General features: G+C 40.2%; 1 protein-coding gene across 4 annotated transcripts in view; it reads left to right on the top strand.

Moving 5' to 3' along the window:
• The window catches only part of cblb (Cbl proto-oncogene B, E3 ubiquitin protein ligase), a 169,465-nt gene extending 154,166 nt beyond the window's left edge, over positions 1 to 15,299 (top strand). For 3 of the 4 annotated variants that reach the window (XM_072260229.1, XM_072260227.1, XM_072260230.1), the window contains exons 13-17: positions 1,417 to 1,496; positions 5,542 to 5,676; positions 8,188 to 8,331; positions 13,415 to 13,537; positions 14,144 to 15,299. In XM_072260229.1, the coding sequence (XP_072116330.1) occupies positions 1,417 to 1,496; positions 5,542 to 5,676; positions 8,188 to 8,331; positions 13,415 to 13,537; positions 14,144 to 14,424 (763 nt within the window). In that variant the 3' untranslated portion in view covers positions 14,425 to 15,299. The remainder of the gene's footprint in view (positions 1 to 1,416; positions 1,497 to 5,541; positions 5,677 to 8,187; positions 8,332 to 13,414; positions 13,538 to 14,143) is intronic. The other variant, XM_072260228.1, reaches the window with a different exon arrangement.
• The last annotated feature ends 922 nt before the right edge of the window (positions 15,300 to 16,221 follow it).

The raw sequence follows: 16,221 nt of genomic DNA, 5'->3' as shown, positions 1-16,221 counted from the left end.
CACGGGTTGATTTCACCTTTAAAGCAGAAGCAGTACTTTATGCATGAATGTGAGTATATTGTTGTGAACAACGTGGAATGACATTGGTACATTATTGTACCAGATATTGCTGTTACATTCAATAAAGAATGCCCTAATGTTTCCCCTATCTGCTCTGAACAATAGTTGCCACACATGAGGCTGCTTAAAAAGTTAAGAGCCCATGGTATTACAGGAAATATACTAGCATGGATAAAGCAGTGGATGATTGACAGGACTCAAAGAGTGAGAATAATGGAAGCTTTTTCGGGTTCCCTGCTGGTGACTAGTGATACTCCACAGGGGTCGGTGTTGGGACTGCTTTATACGTTATATGTCAATGACTTGGATGGTGCAATTGATGGATTTGTCGAAGAGTTTGTGGATGATATGAAGATAGGTGGAGGGGCAGATAGTTTTGAGGAAGTAGGCTACAGAAGGACTTAGCTTAGGAGAATGGGCAAAGAAGAGGCAAATGAAATACGGTATCAGGAAGTGTGTGGGCATGCACTTTAGTAAAAGAAATAAAAATGGAGAGAAAATTCAAAAAACTGATTTCCCACGGCACTTGGAAGACCTTGTGCAGGATTTCCTTAAAGTTAATTTGCAGGTTGAGTCTGTGGTGAGGAAGGCAGATGCGATGTTAGCATTCATTCATCACTTGAATATAAAAGCAAGGATGTAATGTTGAGACTTCATAAAGCACTGGTGAAGCCTCACAGAGTATTGTGAGCAGATTTTGACCTCTTATCTTAGAAAGGATGTGCTGACCCTGGAGGGTGTTCAAAGGAGGTTCACAAAAATGATTCTGGGACTGAACGGCTGGTCATATGAAGAGTGTTTTATGGCTCTGGGCACTGAAATTCAGAAGAATGGAAGATGACCTAATTGGAGTTTATCGATTGATAAAAGGTTTTGATGTAGTGGATGTGGAGAGCATGTTTCCTATGGTTGGAGAGTCTTAAGACCAGAGAATAGAGGGGCACCTTTTGGAATGGAGATGAAGGGAATTTCTTTAGTCAGAGAGTGGTGAATCTGTGAAATTCTTTGCCACAAGTGGCTGTGGAGGCCAAATCTTTAGGTATATTTAAGGCAGAGGTTGATAGATTCTCGATTGGTCAGGGAATGAAGGGATACGGGGAGAAGGCAGGAGATTGGGGCTGAGAGGGAAAATGATCAGTCATGCTAAAATGGTGGAGCAAACCCGGACCAAATGGCCTAATTCTGCTCGTATATCTTGTGGTCTGTTATGCATGGATGCTTCAGTGTTTTGAGAAAACTGGAACATTAAGGGTCTCAAGAGACCAGGAACTGAAGATAGTCTAATTTGGGAGCTTGGAATAGGGTATAATTGTAACACTCTCCTATCTTACTTTTCATCCTGTCAAATTTTTCTAGAGTGTTTGAAAATGGACAATGCGCTAACGGAACTCACAATAGCACAACTGAAGCAAAGAAACCAAAAGCATTGGAAATAGGTAAAGCATGTTTACTTTTACCTTATAATATATTAAAATTATCTGAATAGTAATTAAAATAACAAGAGCAGGCAAGAATTGCAACCACTGTGTGTTTTTACAAACATATGCAACCTGCTAATTTAACCTCTTAAATTTACAGTGCCTATAAATGTATTCAACCACATTGTTTTACAATATTGAATCACAGTGGATTTAATTTGGCTTTTATTGACGTTGATCAACAGAAATAGACTTATAAGTGTCAAAATGTAAACAGATCTTTACAAAGTGATCTAAGTTAATTACAAACATAAAACACAAAATAATTGATTGCATAAGTATTCATCCCCTTTAGTATGACACACCAATTCATCACTAGTGCAGCTAGTTGGTTTTCAAAGTCACATAATTAGTTAAATGAAGATCACCTGTGTGCAGTCAAGGTATTTCAATTGGTTGTAATAAAAATGCACCTGTATCTGGAAGGTACAACAGCTGGTGAGTCAGTATCCTGGCAAAAACTACACCATGAAGACAAAATAACACTTAATGCAACTCCATGAAAAGGTTATTGAAAAGCACAAGTCAGGAGATGGATACAAGAAAATTTCCAAGTCACTGAATATCCTTTGGAGTCAAATAATCAAGAAATGGAAAGAGAATGGTACATCTGTAAATCTGCCTAGATCAAGCCATCCTCAAGAAGAGTACGAGTGAGGGAGGCCACCAAGAGACCTATGGCAACTCTGGAGGAGTTACAAGCTTCGGTGGCTGAGATGGGAGAGACTGTACATCTAACAACTGTTACCCGGGTGCTTCACCAGCCGCAGCTTTATGGGAGAGTAGCAAAATGAAATCCACTTTTGGAAAAACAAATCACATGAGGTCTTGGCTAGAGTTTGAAGAAGGCACGTGGGAAACTCTGAAATTAGCTGGAAGAAACTTATGTGGTCTGATGGAAGCAAAATTGAGCTTTTTGGCCATTAAACTAAACAGTATGTTTGGCGTAAGCCAAACACTGCGCATCATCAAAAACACACCATCCCTACCGTGGGCATGCTTCACTGCAGCAGGTCCTGGACGGCTTGTAAACGTAGAGAGTAAAATGAATGCAGCAAAATACAGGGAAATCCTGGAGGGAAAACCTGATCTGCAAGAGTACTGTGATTTGGGAGAAAATTTGTTTTCCAGCAAGACAAAGACCCCAAGCATAAAGCCAAAGCTGCACAGGAATGGCTTACAAACAACAAAGTTAATGTCCTGGAGTTACCAAGTCAGAGTCTAGACCTCAATCCAATTGAGAATTTGTGGCTAGACTTGACAAGGGCTGTTCACTCTCAAACCCCATGCAATCTGACAGTTTGAGCAGTTTTGTAAAGAAGAATGGGGCAAAATTGTAGTGTCCGGATGTGCAAAGCTGATAAGGACCTATCCACACAGACTCAAGGCTGTAATTGCTGCCAAAGGTGCATCTGCTAAACACTGATTTAAAGGGGCTGAATACTTACGCAATCAATTATTTTATGTTTTATACTTGTAATTAATTTAAATTACTTTGTAGAGATCTGTTTTCACTTTGACATGAAAGAGTCTTTTTCCGTTGATCAATGTCAAAAAAGCCAAATTAAATCCACTGATTCATTGTTGTAAAACAATAAAACATGAAAACTTCCAAGGGGGGTGGGGAGGGTAAATACTTTATATCAGCACTGTATCTTCATGACATAAAATGACACAAAATGCTGGAGGAACTGAATTTTTCCAGTAAATGCTGCCTGACTTTTTCAGCATTTTGTTACAAAATTTCCAGCATCTGCAAATTTTGTATTTATACATTGTCATGAGTTTGATGCTATAGATGAAAATATTTAATTTAAACTAGCAACATTATTGCTAATTATTGCTTTAATTGTTCAAGCCTTTAGTCACCACTCTTCCGTGGTCCAGTGTCACAGTGTGTTTGATAGCACTCTTTGAAATGAATGGCATGTGTTATGGCATTAACTTGAATGTAAATTGCTGATGTATTATTCATTCCACATATTGATTGATTGTTTAATCAGGGTCCATGGGCAAAAGAATAGATGTATTTCCTGGTAACCTCAGCTACTTTCAGTACAACGCAACATCAACAGAAGGCGTTTTTTTTTTAAATGTCTTTTTACAATTGTAAGACACTGCTGGACATTAAGAACTTCGAGTACTGCAGGTCTATCCCATCAGCAAACTGCTTGATTGCGGAGATGAGCTGAATTTGGTGTGGATTGTTTTGCTGCATGTTACAGAAAAGCGCCAGAATCGGTGCGTGAAGGTGGTGTGCAGTCTAATAGCGAGTGATTGTCTTGGACATTTTTCTTGTGATCGCCAAACCTTGTTGGATATTGGTAAAGTAGAATACTGCAAGTTTGGTTCACTGGTTTATTGGTGAGACCGATGGCGGGGGAGCTGTGTGGCCTTGGTTGTAGCACAGACCAGGGCTCCTGCTGCGGACTCATCTGTTGCAGGTGTCCAGGAGAGGAGGTGCTGTGCTGTAGTGTCATGCTGCATTGGAAGCAGACCCCTCCAGTCAGTGCTGCCCTCCACTGTTCACTGGGTGGAAGGCAAGGAGGATTGCATGCGTGCATTCACTTCAGTACTGCTGAGGGCTTGTTCTCGCCAACAGTCATCCACGCACCATCAATTTGCAGGACATGTCACTCAGGGACTTGAATTATATTTTTTTGTATGTGATTGTATGTTTACTGCCATCTTATATGTGCTATTTGATTCTTTGCTGATTTATGACTATTGATACTGTTTTTTGTACCTTGGCCCTGGAGAAATGCTGTTTCATTTAGCTGTATACACGAGCATTTATGTATGGTTGAATGACAAACTTGAACTTGAATTTTTGTTAGTGCTTCCTTGAATTCAGTCTAAATGAGTGGAAAGATTTCTCATTTTAGTTCCCACATCCAAAGAACAAATTCATTCTAAACAGGACATTATCTAATTATGACCTAAAGGAAATGTGCTGTCTGTTGTTTACAATGCATGGAGAAATGAATGTATGCACAATGTGTTCAGAAATAATTTTTCTTGTCAAAGGTTGGGGGTGTTGTGGATAGTGTGGAGGGCTGTCAGAGGTTACAACGGGACATTGAAAGGATGCAAAACTGGAGTTCAACTCAGATAAGTGTGAGGTGGTTCACTTTGGTAGGTCAAACATGATGGCAAAATATAGTATTAATGGTAAGACTCCTGGCAGTGTGGAGGATCAGAGGGATCTTGGGGTCCGAATCCATAGGACACTCAAAGCTGCTGTGCAGGTTGACTCTGTGGTTAAGAAGGCATATGGTACATTGGCCTTCATCAATTGTGGGATTGAGTTTAAGAGCTGAGAAGTAATGTTGCAGCTATATAGGGCCCTGGTCAGACCCCACTTGGAGTACTGTGCTCAGTTCTGGTCGCCTCACTACAGGAAGGATGTGGAAACCATAGGAAGGGTGCAGAGGAGATTTACAAGGATGTTGCCTGGATTGGGGAGCATGCCTTAGAGAAAAGGTTGAGTGAACTCAGTTTTTTCTCCTTGGAGCAACAGAGGATGAGAGGTGACCTGATAGAGGTGTATGAGATGATGAGAGGCATTGATCGTGTGGATAGTCCAGAGGTTTTTTTCCCCAGGGCTGAAATGGCTAGCATGAGAGGGCATAGTTTTAAGGTGCTTTGAAGTAGGTACAGAGGAGATGTCAGGGGTACGTTTTTATGCAGAGTAGTGAGTGCGTGGAATGGGTTGCCGGTGACAGTGGTAGAGATGGATACGATAGGGTCTTTTAAGATTCTCCTGGATAAGTACATGGAGCTTAGAAAAATAGAGGGCTGTGGATAACCCTAGGTAATTTCTGAGGTAAGGACATGTTCAGCACAGCTTTTTGGGCTGAAGGGCCTGTATTGTGCTGTAGGTTTTCTATGTTTCTATGTTTTTTAAGTCATACAAGAGAATTAACCCAGATGGCCTATTATGCTGAAGATCAACATTGAAATTATACTGTTAGTGAGATAACTCTCTCTCTATTATTTCCAGATGATATCTTTGAGGCTTCTTTTGTTCCAGCTCCATTACCACCAGCTAGAGTTCCTGCAAGAGACAACCCAAAACCAAGTTGCTCCTCTCTGAACAGAACACCTTCGGATTATGATCTTCTGGTTCCTCCACAAGGTACTTCATTTAGAATTTGTTAGATTCACAGATAAGATCCTAACTAATATAAAAAGAACTTCTTTGGGAAATTTGTTCAGAATTATACTTAAGAAAATAATTTATATTTGAGGCTATTATTTTTATAAGTTTTTTTTTAGTAATAATCCTTCTGTTTTGCATACTCATGAACATCTTTGTTCTCTGTTTTCTCACTTAAATGTTTTCGTTGTTGCCAGTGGATGCTAATGCATTTGGCATCTATTTCCTCCAGTACCACCATCACCACCTCCTAGATTTATCCGCCTCGTGATCTACCCAGATCCTCTGATTCAGGCAGGGGACAGAAAGCTCAGATTGTCGTCTTTGCTGAATGATTCGCTCTATTTATTAATCTCACAGAGCCACCTCCTATTTACTGAAATTTTGATTTTGACTTGGCTTAATAATACCTAAACTTTCATGCTTTCCCCTTTCTGGAATGGCTGGAGCAGATTTCCAGGAGAATTTCCTTGAATATTCTGAGCTCAAAAGCAACAGTGATAGGCCAGACTGGAATGCTAGCTTCCTGGTAACACTGCGTGAAATTTAACGTTTACAATGTCATTTTCCCAACACATAGAGTATGATACTTGATCTCCTGTTAGGGAATGAGACAGGCAAGTGACAGAAGTTTGTGAAGGGGAACACTCTGCATCTAGTAATCACAATGCCATTAGTTTCAAGGTTATTATGGCAGTGATGGTAACCAAGGTAATGATGGTTTCAGAAAGGATCTGGCAAGTGTGCACTGGGAGAGGTGTGCTTTTTAAGTAGGAGGCCTACAAAGGTGAAATTCTGAGAGTACAGACTTTGTATGTTCCTGTCAGAATAAAAGGCAAATATAATAGGTTTAAGGATCCTTGGCTTTAGAGACATATTGAAACCCTGATTAAGAAGAAGGAGGTGCATAGCAGGTATAGGCAGGAAGGAGCAAATGAGGTACTTGAGGAGTATAAGAAATGTAAGAGAAAACTTGAGAAAGAAATCAAGAGGTCCTAAGGAAGGTATGACGTTGCTTTAGTAGACAAGGTGAAAGAGAATCCCAAGGGCTTCTACAGATATAGCAAAGGTCAGAATTGGTCCTCTTGAAGATCGGAGTCACTACCTATGTATAGAGGCAAAGAAGATGAGGAAGATCTTAAATGGATATTTTGTATCTGTACTTAGGAGCCAAACACAGAATATACAGAAGAGAGGCAAAAGAGCAAGGAGGTCATGGACTATATACAGATTACAGAGAAGGAAGTGTTTACTGTCTTGAGGCAAATTAGGGTGGATAAATCGTCAGGGCCTGACAATGTGGGAGACAAGGAATTACAAGGGCCCTAGCAGAGATATTTAAAATGCTAGGGGATCAGAGGATAGCTAATATTGTTCCATTGTTTATGAAAGGCTCTAAGAACAAGCTGGGAAATTAAAGGCCAGTGAGCCTAACATAAGTAGTGTATAAGTTATTGGAAGTTATTTTAAGGGACCAGATATACAGTATAAGTTTTTGGATAGAAAGGGACTGATTAGGGGTAGTCAACATGGCTTTGTGCGTGGTAGGTCATGTCTAACCAATCTTCACAAGAGATTTTTAAGGAAGTTATCAGGAGAGTTGATGAAGACAAGGCAGTGGAAGTTTATGGAGTGCAGAAGAACAAAGGGATCTGGGAACACAGATCCATAATTTCTTGTAAGTAGCATTACAGATGGATGGGGTTGTAAAGGGAGCTTTTGGCACATTCTTCATAAATCAAAGTATTGAGTATAGGAGTTGGAATGTCATGTTGATTTGTATAAGATGTTGGGAGGCCTAATTTGGAGTATTGTGTGCAGTTCTAGTCCCCTACCTATAGCAAACATATCAATATGATCAAAAGAGTGCAGAGAAAATTTACAAGGATGTTGCTTGGACTTGAGAATCTGACATAGGGAAAAGTTAAACAATTTACTTTATTCCCTAGAGCATAGAAACATCAACAGTTTACTCTTTTCCATAGATGCTGCCTGGCCTGCTGAGTTCCTCCAGCATTTTGTGTGTTGCTTGGATTTCCAGCATCTGCAGATTTTCTCATGTTAATGATAGTTTGTTACTGACCACCTTGTTAGGTATTAGCAGGATGCCGATCACAAGGGCTCACAGTACTTCAGAATGGCAGGTTGTAGGAAAGGGGCCCAATACAGCTAGTCAGCTTTACTTTCAGAGCAGTTTAACAAATGTTGAGACCCTATTCTTTGCTTGCTTGTACACAGCTGTCATTGTTATTGTCTTTGAAAGCTGCAAACGTTCAAAATCATATGAGACCTGACAAAAGATAAAAACAATGATCAAATTAAAACCATCAATTATAGAAATCTATTATAGATTCATGCTAGATACTTTGAATTTGAAGCTATTATTAATATTAAAATATGAATTTTAATAGCAATAATGCTTTTGATTTGTCAACAAAGGTCTTTGTCTTCTCAGTTTTTGATGTAAATATTTTCTTTTTTTGCCACTAGCAAGTGATAATGCATTTGACAGCCCACCTCCTTCACTGCCTCCTCCACCTCCTCCTGTTCGTGTTAGCCTGCCAGATCTGCCCAGGTCATCTGGTTCAGGCAGCAGACCCACATCTGGTCATGACTCCTTCCATTTCAGTGCAGGTAAGCCAGCTTACTGTGTGCCCAGTGCATGTAAGATTTTAAATATGACTGAGAAAATACTTAACATTACCCTTAGTTTATCGAATCAATTCGTATTATAACTGCATTAATGTTTGAGGTTCGATTCTTAAAATTGGAGATGTTTTGGAGTTTATTCCTGCCCAAGTACTCCCAAAAATTGAACCCCTGTTTTACGGCACACAGCGGGATAATTGGACTAGAACGTGCAAATGTAATTTGGTTCCCCTTTTAAAAACATTTATTTTGTCTTCTATTTATTTAAATATTTGTATTGTAAATATTTTTGGAAAAATTACAAAATAGAAATCAGTTATCTAAAATTTGTAGCAATCATTGCATCGTATCAGTGTTTCCACCATAGCATGTTCAATAAGGCAAGAAAGTAGCGGAACATAACGAGCTTAATCAGTCAGTTTTGATTATAAGTGTAGTATTGTTGTTATTGTACTACTATTTGCTGAGCAAACTTGTGGCCTTGAAGATAGACAAGTCCCCTGGTCTTGATAGAATGCACCTCAGGGTACTGAAAGCAATGGCAGAAGTTATAGTAGAGGCTTTGGTGATAATTTACCAAAATTCTCTGGAGTCTGGGCAGGTCCTGGTGGATTGAAAGAAGGCAAGTTTCACACTGCTGTTCAAAAAAAGGATGTAGGCAAAAGGCAAGTAACTATAGGCCAGTTAGTTTAACATCTATAGTTAGGAAAATGCTTGAAGCATCATTAAAGAAGAAATAGTGAGGCATCTGGAAAGAAATGGATCCATCAGGCAGACACAGTACGGATTCTGCAAAGGCAGGTCCTGTTTGACAAATTTACTGGAGCTCTTTGAGGATATAACGAGTGCAGCGGATAGAGGGGAACAGATGGACATTATTTACTTGGATTTCCAGAAGGTGTTCAACAAGGTGCTGCATAATAGATTTATCCATAAGATAAGGATACATAGAGTTGGGGTGATGTATTAGCATCGATAGAGAATTGGTTAAATAATAGAATGCAGGGAGTTGGGATGCATGGATGTTACACTGGTTGGCAATCAGTGGTGAGCGATGTGCCACAGTGGTCAGTAGTGGGCCCGCAACTGTTCACGATGTACATTAATGATCTGGAAGAGGGGGCTGAGTGTAATGTATCTAAGTTTGCTGATGATACCAAATTGAGTGGAAAAGCAAGTTATGCTGAAGATATGGAGAGCCTGCAGAGAAGGTTAAGTGAGTGGGCAAGGGCCTGACAGATGGAGTACATTGCTGGTAAATGCAAGGTCATCCACTTTGGAAGGAAAAATGAAAGAGCAGATTATTATTTAAATGGTAAAAAAGTGCAACATGATGCTATGCAGAGGAACTTGGGAGTGCTTGTGCACGAATCACAAAGGTTGATTTGCAGGTGCTATCAAGAAAGCAAGAGGAATGTTAGCCTTCAAGCCTTCATTGCAAGAGGGATTGAAGTTAAGAGCAGGGAGGTTATGCTGCAACTGTACAGGGTACTGGTGAGGCTGCACCTGGAGTACTGTGTACAGTTCTGGTCTCCTTGTCTATGCCTACCTGGACAAGCCATCAAGCACTGTGAGGGTCATTTTTTTTGACTTCTCTAGTGCGTTCAACGCCATCCGCCCTGCTCTGCTGGGGGAGAAGCTGACAGCGATGCAGGTGGATGCTTCCCTGGTATCATGGATTCTTGATTACCTGACTGGAAGACCACAGTACGTGTGCTTGCAACACTGTGTGTCCGACAGAGTGATCAGCAGCACTGGGGCTCCACAGGGGACTGTTTTGTCTCCCTTTCTCTTCACCATTTACACCTCGGACTTCAACTACTGCACAGAATCTTGTGATCTTCAGAAGTTTTCTGATGACTCTGCCATAGTTGGATGCATCAGCAAGGGAGATGAGGTTGAGTACAGGGCTACGGTAGGAAACTTTGTCACATGGTGTGAGCAGAATTATCTGCAGCTTAATGTGAAAAAGACTAAGGAGCTGGTGGTAGACCTGAGGAGGGCTAAGGCACCGGTGACCCCTATTTCCATCCAGGGGGTCAGTGTGGACATGGTGGAGGATTACAAATACCTGGGGATACGAATTGACAATAAACTGGACTGGTCAAAGAACACTGAGGCTGTCTACAAGAAGGGTCAGAGCCGTCTCTATTTCCTGAGGAGACTGAGGTCCTTTAACATCTGTTGGACGATGTTGAGGATGTTCTATGAGTCTGTGGTGGCCAGTGCTATCATATTTGCTGTTGTGTGCTGGGGCAGCAGGCTGAGGGTAGCAGACACCAACAGAATTAACAAACTCATTCGTAAGGCCAGTGATGTTGTGGAGATGGAACTGGACTCTTTGATGGTGGTGTCTGAAAAGAGGATGCTGTCCAAGTTGCATGCCATCTTGGACAATGTCTCCCATCCACTACATAATGTACTGGTTGGGCAAAGGAGTACATTCAGCCAGAGACTCAGTCCACCGAGATGCAACACAGAGTGTCATAGGAAGTCATTCCTGCCTGTGGCCATCAAACTTTACAACTCCTCCCTTGGAGGGTCAGACACCCTGAGCCAATAGGCTGGTCCTGGACTTATTTCCTGGCATAATTTACATATTACTATTTAATTATTTATGGTTTTATTACTAGTTAATTATTTATGGTGCAACTTTAACGAAAACCAATTTCCCCCAGGATCAATAAAGTATGACTATGATTACTTGAGGAAGGTTATACTGGCTGCAGAGGCAGTGCAGAGGAGGTTCACCAGGTTGATTCCAGAGATGAGGGGGTTAGACTATGAGGAGAGATTGAGTTGCCTGGTGCTGTACTCTCTGGAATTCAGAAGAATGAGAGGAGATCTTATAGAAACATATAAAATTATGAAAGGGATAGATAAGATAGAGACAAGAAAGTTGATTCCACTGGTAGGTGAGACGAGAACTAGGGGACATAGCCTCAAGATTCAGGGGAGTAGATTTAGGACGGAGATGAGGAGGAACTGCTTTTCCCCAGAGAGTGGTGAATGTGGAATTCTCTGCCCAATGAAGCAGTGGAGGCTACCTCAGTAAATATATTTAAGGCAAGGTTGGATAGATTTTTGCTTAGTAGGGGAATTAAGAGTTATGGGTAAAAGGCAGGTAGGTGGAGATGAGTCCATGGTCAGATCAGCCATGATCTTATTGAATGGTGGAGCAGGCTCGACAGGCCAGATAGCCTACTCCTGCTCCTATTTCTTATGTTCTATTGCTGTTTATTATCATTGACATTAATAAAAGGGTGTGCAGATATATTTTTTAAACATATGCAATTGTTTCTTCGTATTTCCATATGTTTAGTAAATTTATTTCCTCCTAATTTCCTGTCGTTGCAAGTGACCCTTAAATAATCTACTTAGAGTATGTTGAGAAATAGGCAATCTCTTTCAATAAGGTTTACAGCCTCATTACTGGAAATAAGCTGGAACACAGTTCATTAGTTTAGAGAATAAATGTAAATTCAGTGCTTTATTGCTTCAGCTGCAAATGTCTCTTTAAAATTGTGAATTTTAACAATAGACAACTTGTTTCATGTTGAAATTTTCAGAAAGTGTCCTGCAACATTGACTTTTAATCATTATAAAGCTTGTGTGTCTTGCAAACTATATAAATATTTTTAATTGTGATAATTTAAACCACCCTCCATTTTTATTGAGTCTATAAGGTATCTATAAATTTTCACAGACTTCTTCATTTTTCATAACTTAGCTGGGCAGTGGTGCAGTGGCATCTGCACCAGACTTCGAGGCCCGTGGTCCCGGGTTTGAAGTTGGCCAGCGCCGTGCCCGCTCTCCACCTGTGCTGTACCCAGCCAGCGCCTTGCCCGCTCTCCACCTGTGCTGTGCCCGGCCAGCGCCTTGCCCGCTCTCCACCTGTGCTGTGCCCGGCCAGCACCTGCCCGCTGTCCACCCGTGCTGGGTCCAGCCAGCGCCTTGCCCGCTCTCCATCCGTGCTGGGTCCGGCCAGCACCTTGCCCGCTCTCCACCCGTGCTGGGTCCGGCCAGCGCCTTGCCCTCTCTCCACCTATGCTGGGTCCGGCCAGCACCTTGCCCGCTCTCCACCCGTGCTGGGTCTTGCCAGCACCTTGCCCGCTCTCCACCTGTGCTGGGTCGAACGTCAATCCGGCAGCCTGGCCTCATAAGAAAACAGACAAATGCTAAAGAAAAGGCAAGGTTGCCGCCTGATGCGCCAAAAGGCACAGAGAGGAACAACAATTTTCATAACTTGAAAGCTGGTAGAAGACAGCAGCTGTCAGGTTTTGGGAATGATGTGTATTATTGAACACTCAGGCTTGAAACAGATGCCCATTTCAATTTGCAGCTTCTGGAAAAGTACTTCACTCACTTCTTTAAAAATTAAAAATGCATTGTTTTCATTCATGCAACATCTACTCTGCCATTAAAGAAAATTGGTCTGAGGCGTTGTTGGATATGGGTTACTCATAGGAACAGCAGAGAAAGCCATAACTCTTGAATTGTATTTCCTCCCTCCCACCTCTTTCGTGCTCCATGGCACTCCATCACACTCAGACTGTGGCTCTCAGTTCGCCCTACGCAGCTACCATCTGCCTTCAGATATGCACGCACACACTCACACGCTGATCCATCCCACCCACCCTTGCCTCACTGTACTCCCTACTTCATTTAGTTTATTTTAAAGGACTGGAATACCAGCAGTGTGCTGTTGACAGCAGAATCCTAGCCAATGGCTTTTCTAGTGCAGACTTACTTGGGGATGCTAAGGGTGGGCAAATGGAAAAGGAATTTGTGACCTTTGATAGATGGCTATCAATTTCCTATTTAAATATGGATGGTTTGGTTGAGTGCAGGAACCTTTACCCTAGAGAAAAGAAGATCGGGAATTTCAATCTACACACTCAAGCAGTCAGCTTGATTGTTCATTGGCTCTATGTACAAAATACTTGGCTTATACGCATAGCAACTTGTTACTTGAGCAATATATTATGCATAAAACAGCCATTTGAGGAATGTGTTAAAGTATAAGGTCGAAAAGTTTTGTAAATAAAAATCTTATTTTTTATTTAAGTAGATGCTGCCTTTGACGCCCCAAGTATTTCTGTACCTGTGCCACCTGCTAGAAGGACAGTTGAAGAAAATCAGAAATCTAATAGGACATCACAAGACTATGACCAGCTCCCATCACTGACAGGTAAGATGGAGCAAAACTTGATCTGAGAAAATCAAAGAAAATTAATCATGTGTTTTGATACAGATACTAGTTAATGAAATCAAATAGCATAATATAATTCTGAATTATTTTGACCATTTGTCTGCAGTCTTCATAAAATCCAGGTATTAAGAAAGTGCTTGAAAAAGTATCTTAAATTAATTGAACAAGTTACTACTTCAAAAAGATGAGGCTGTGTAAATTTATAAATCGAGAGTTGTGCATGTAAAGAAAAGAATCTTTTTTGAGTATCAGATTGAATAAGTTTGTGAATGGGGAGAAAGTGAGTTACTAAAGAATTATTGATAGTGTTTTAAAGATTCTAATATTTAAGTCTGTATTACAACTACATAAGAAAACAAAGATTTTTTTTTCTGAGACAACATAGTAGCTACTATAGACTGCCAGTCCATAGCAGTGAAACAAAACAAACTTATGTAAATTAGGCCCTGATTTTTGTGGATAAAATGTCAGGGAAATTAGCTGTAAACCAAAACCTCACAATAAACCTAAGCAATAATGGTGGAGAAAATGTTTCAATTGTTACTGTTACTAGAATCGGTATTCCATTGTCTGTTTCTGTTCCAGATTCTTCACAAGCACCAGCCAGACCTCCTAAACCACTTCCCCGTAGGACTGCACCAGACGGTTACCATAAGAAAACTCATGTTCAAGAACCAACCTCTTTGCAGAGCAGCCAATCGGAAGAAAATGTGGATGCAAAAATTGCAAAACTCATGGGTGAAGGCTACTCGTTTGAAGATGTAAAACGAGCTCTTTTGATAGCTAGTAACAAAGTAGAGATGGCAAGAGATATTTTAAGAGAATTTGCCAGCTTTCCTCCTATTTCTCCACGTCTTAATCCGTAGCAATGGCTGTTCGCATGTGAGTGGAAAACCCAGAGAATAGGCTTCTGAGTTTCTCAAGAGCATTGAATTTTAAAGTAACATTCAACAATCAGAACAATTTTGAACCAACTGTGTGGAGCCTACTTCTGCGGCTTTCTTGGGAAGGTTTCTAATAAAAGATAGCGATGATACCTATGTATTTTTGTTAGCCATAATGTTAAAAATCAGGGTTCAACTGAGAAGAAGAAAGTTTACTGTTTCACTCCTGTGAATTGCTTGAGATCTCTGCTGCTTATCATTATCAACAGATTTTTTTTTTGAGTATCATCTGAACTTCCTTGTTTGAGATAATACAGCCTTGTCAGCCTAAGTACTTATTATGTCTGGAAAATGGGAACCAGTCACTTCTGCTTCAGTATTTCTTTTATGTCATCTGCACTGATGGGGACACACTGTTGGTTTGACCTCTTCCTCCCTCCATCCCATTGTCCAGTCTAAAACACAGACTAAATGAAGATGCTTTAATTTGCTGCATTACAATCTATTCAACAGGTGCAAACAGCATGTGGCCTTCACTACTGAGTCTTTTCTGAGATAGTGAAATTTCTTTATTAAAAAAACTACTTTCTGAATGTAAAGTACATATATTTGTCTATGTATATTGCCTTTTAAGGTAATTTTTGACAGTAACCTTTGCGATTTCCCATTGTGCACAGCCTTTACTGCATTTATTACATCCGTTTCCGTTCCTATGAGGTAGCCAATTCATCTGTATTCTGATGGAACAAAACTGATTTTGAAGTTTCTGGTTAATGCAACAAAAAAGTTAACCTATTTTTATGAATTGTAACATCATTAATGGAATCAATTTTGAAGTAAAAATGTTTGCCTTTTTATATTTTTAAATCATTTATAATGCTGGATATAGAAAAGCAAAAGCAACAGAGGCAATGCACAAGATCTATACACACTGATGATGGCCAACTGAATGTAAAACTCTGCCTGCATTCAATTGTGTGCCAATATATTGATGGAACTGTGTAGCAGAGGTAGAGTCTTGGTTTCTTGGTTTTGCTGTATTTGTTTGTGCCGGAGGTGGCGGGGAGCAATACAGTTGTTTTCATTTCTAGCATCAGTATCCTCTTTAGGAAAAAGTATGAGTGAAGTCACTTTTCCAAGTCTGGTATCACTGTAAATTAGAATTGATAATGGATAACTATTCAAATTAAACAAAGGAATACATCTTGCACTGTTAATATTGTGTCAAATAGCATTGCAGCTTTGAAATGATCAGTACCCTTGTTAGTTCGAGATGTTTATTTCTTTCCTTGCATCTAATAATGGATAATAAAAGAAGTTGTTCCTGTTGATGCCTTTCTCTAGGTTACCATGGTGAAAGAAATGGTAAATAAGCATTACCTTGTACCATAATTTCTAGTGGATTTTAAACTGAGCGCAAATCTCGTCATTATATGTAAATCATGGTTCTTTTGTAAATTATGTTCGTCAATGACATTACAGGAAATTGGTCTACTCCATTGCTTTAGGACTTTATAGTTAAACCCTTAATTGCAATTGAAATTCTTTCAACTTCTCTGTAATAGGAGCTGTTACAATTTTAAGATACTTTGATGTAAACTCACTCACAGGTCAACTAAAAGTATTAATACTTCCTGCCAAGGTCTTGATATTATTAAATACATTACATTACAGTACATTTTGTCTAAATCATAGCAACTCTATAATTACAGTACCTTGATTTCAGTTTCTTCTTTAGTAGGTTGTCTCAGCTGCAGACTCAAATTATGTTTTATGGTT

Source organism: Mobula birostris, chromosome 6 (genome assembly GCF_030028105.1).
Source record: "Mobula birostris isolate sMobBir1 chromosome 6, sMobBir1.hap1, whole genome shotgun sequence".
NCBI classification, from domain to species: Eukaryota; Metazoa; Chordata; class Chondrichthyes; order Myliobatiformes; family Myliobatidae; genus Mobula; species Mobula birostris.
The sequence above is the reverse complement of the archived record's forward strand: the minus strand, read 5'-3'. Positions and strand labels throughout refer to the sequence as shown.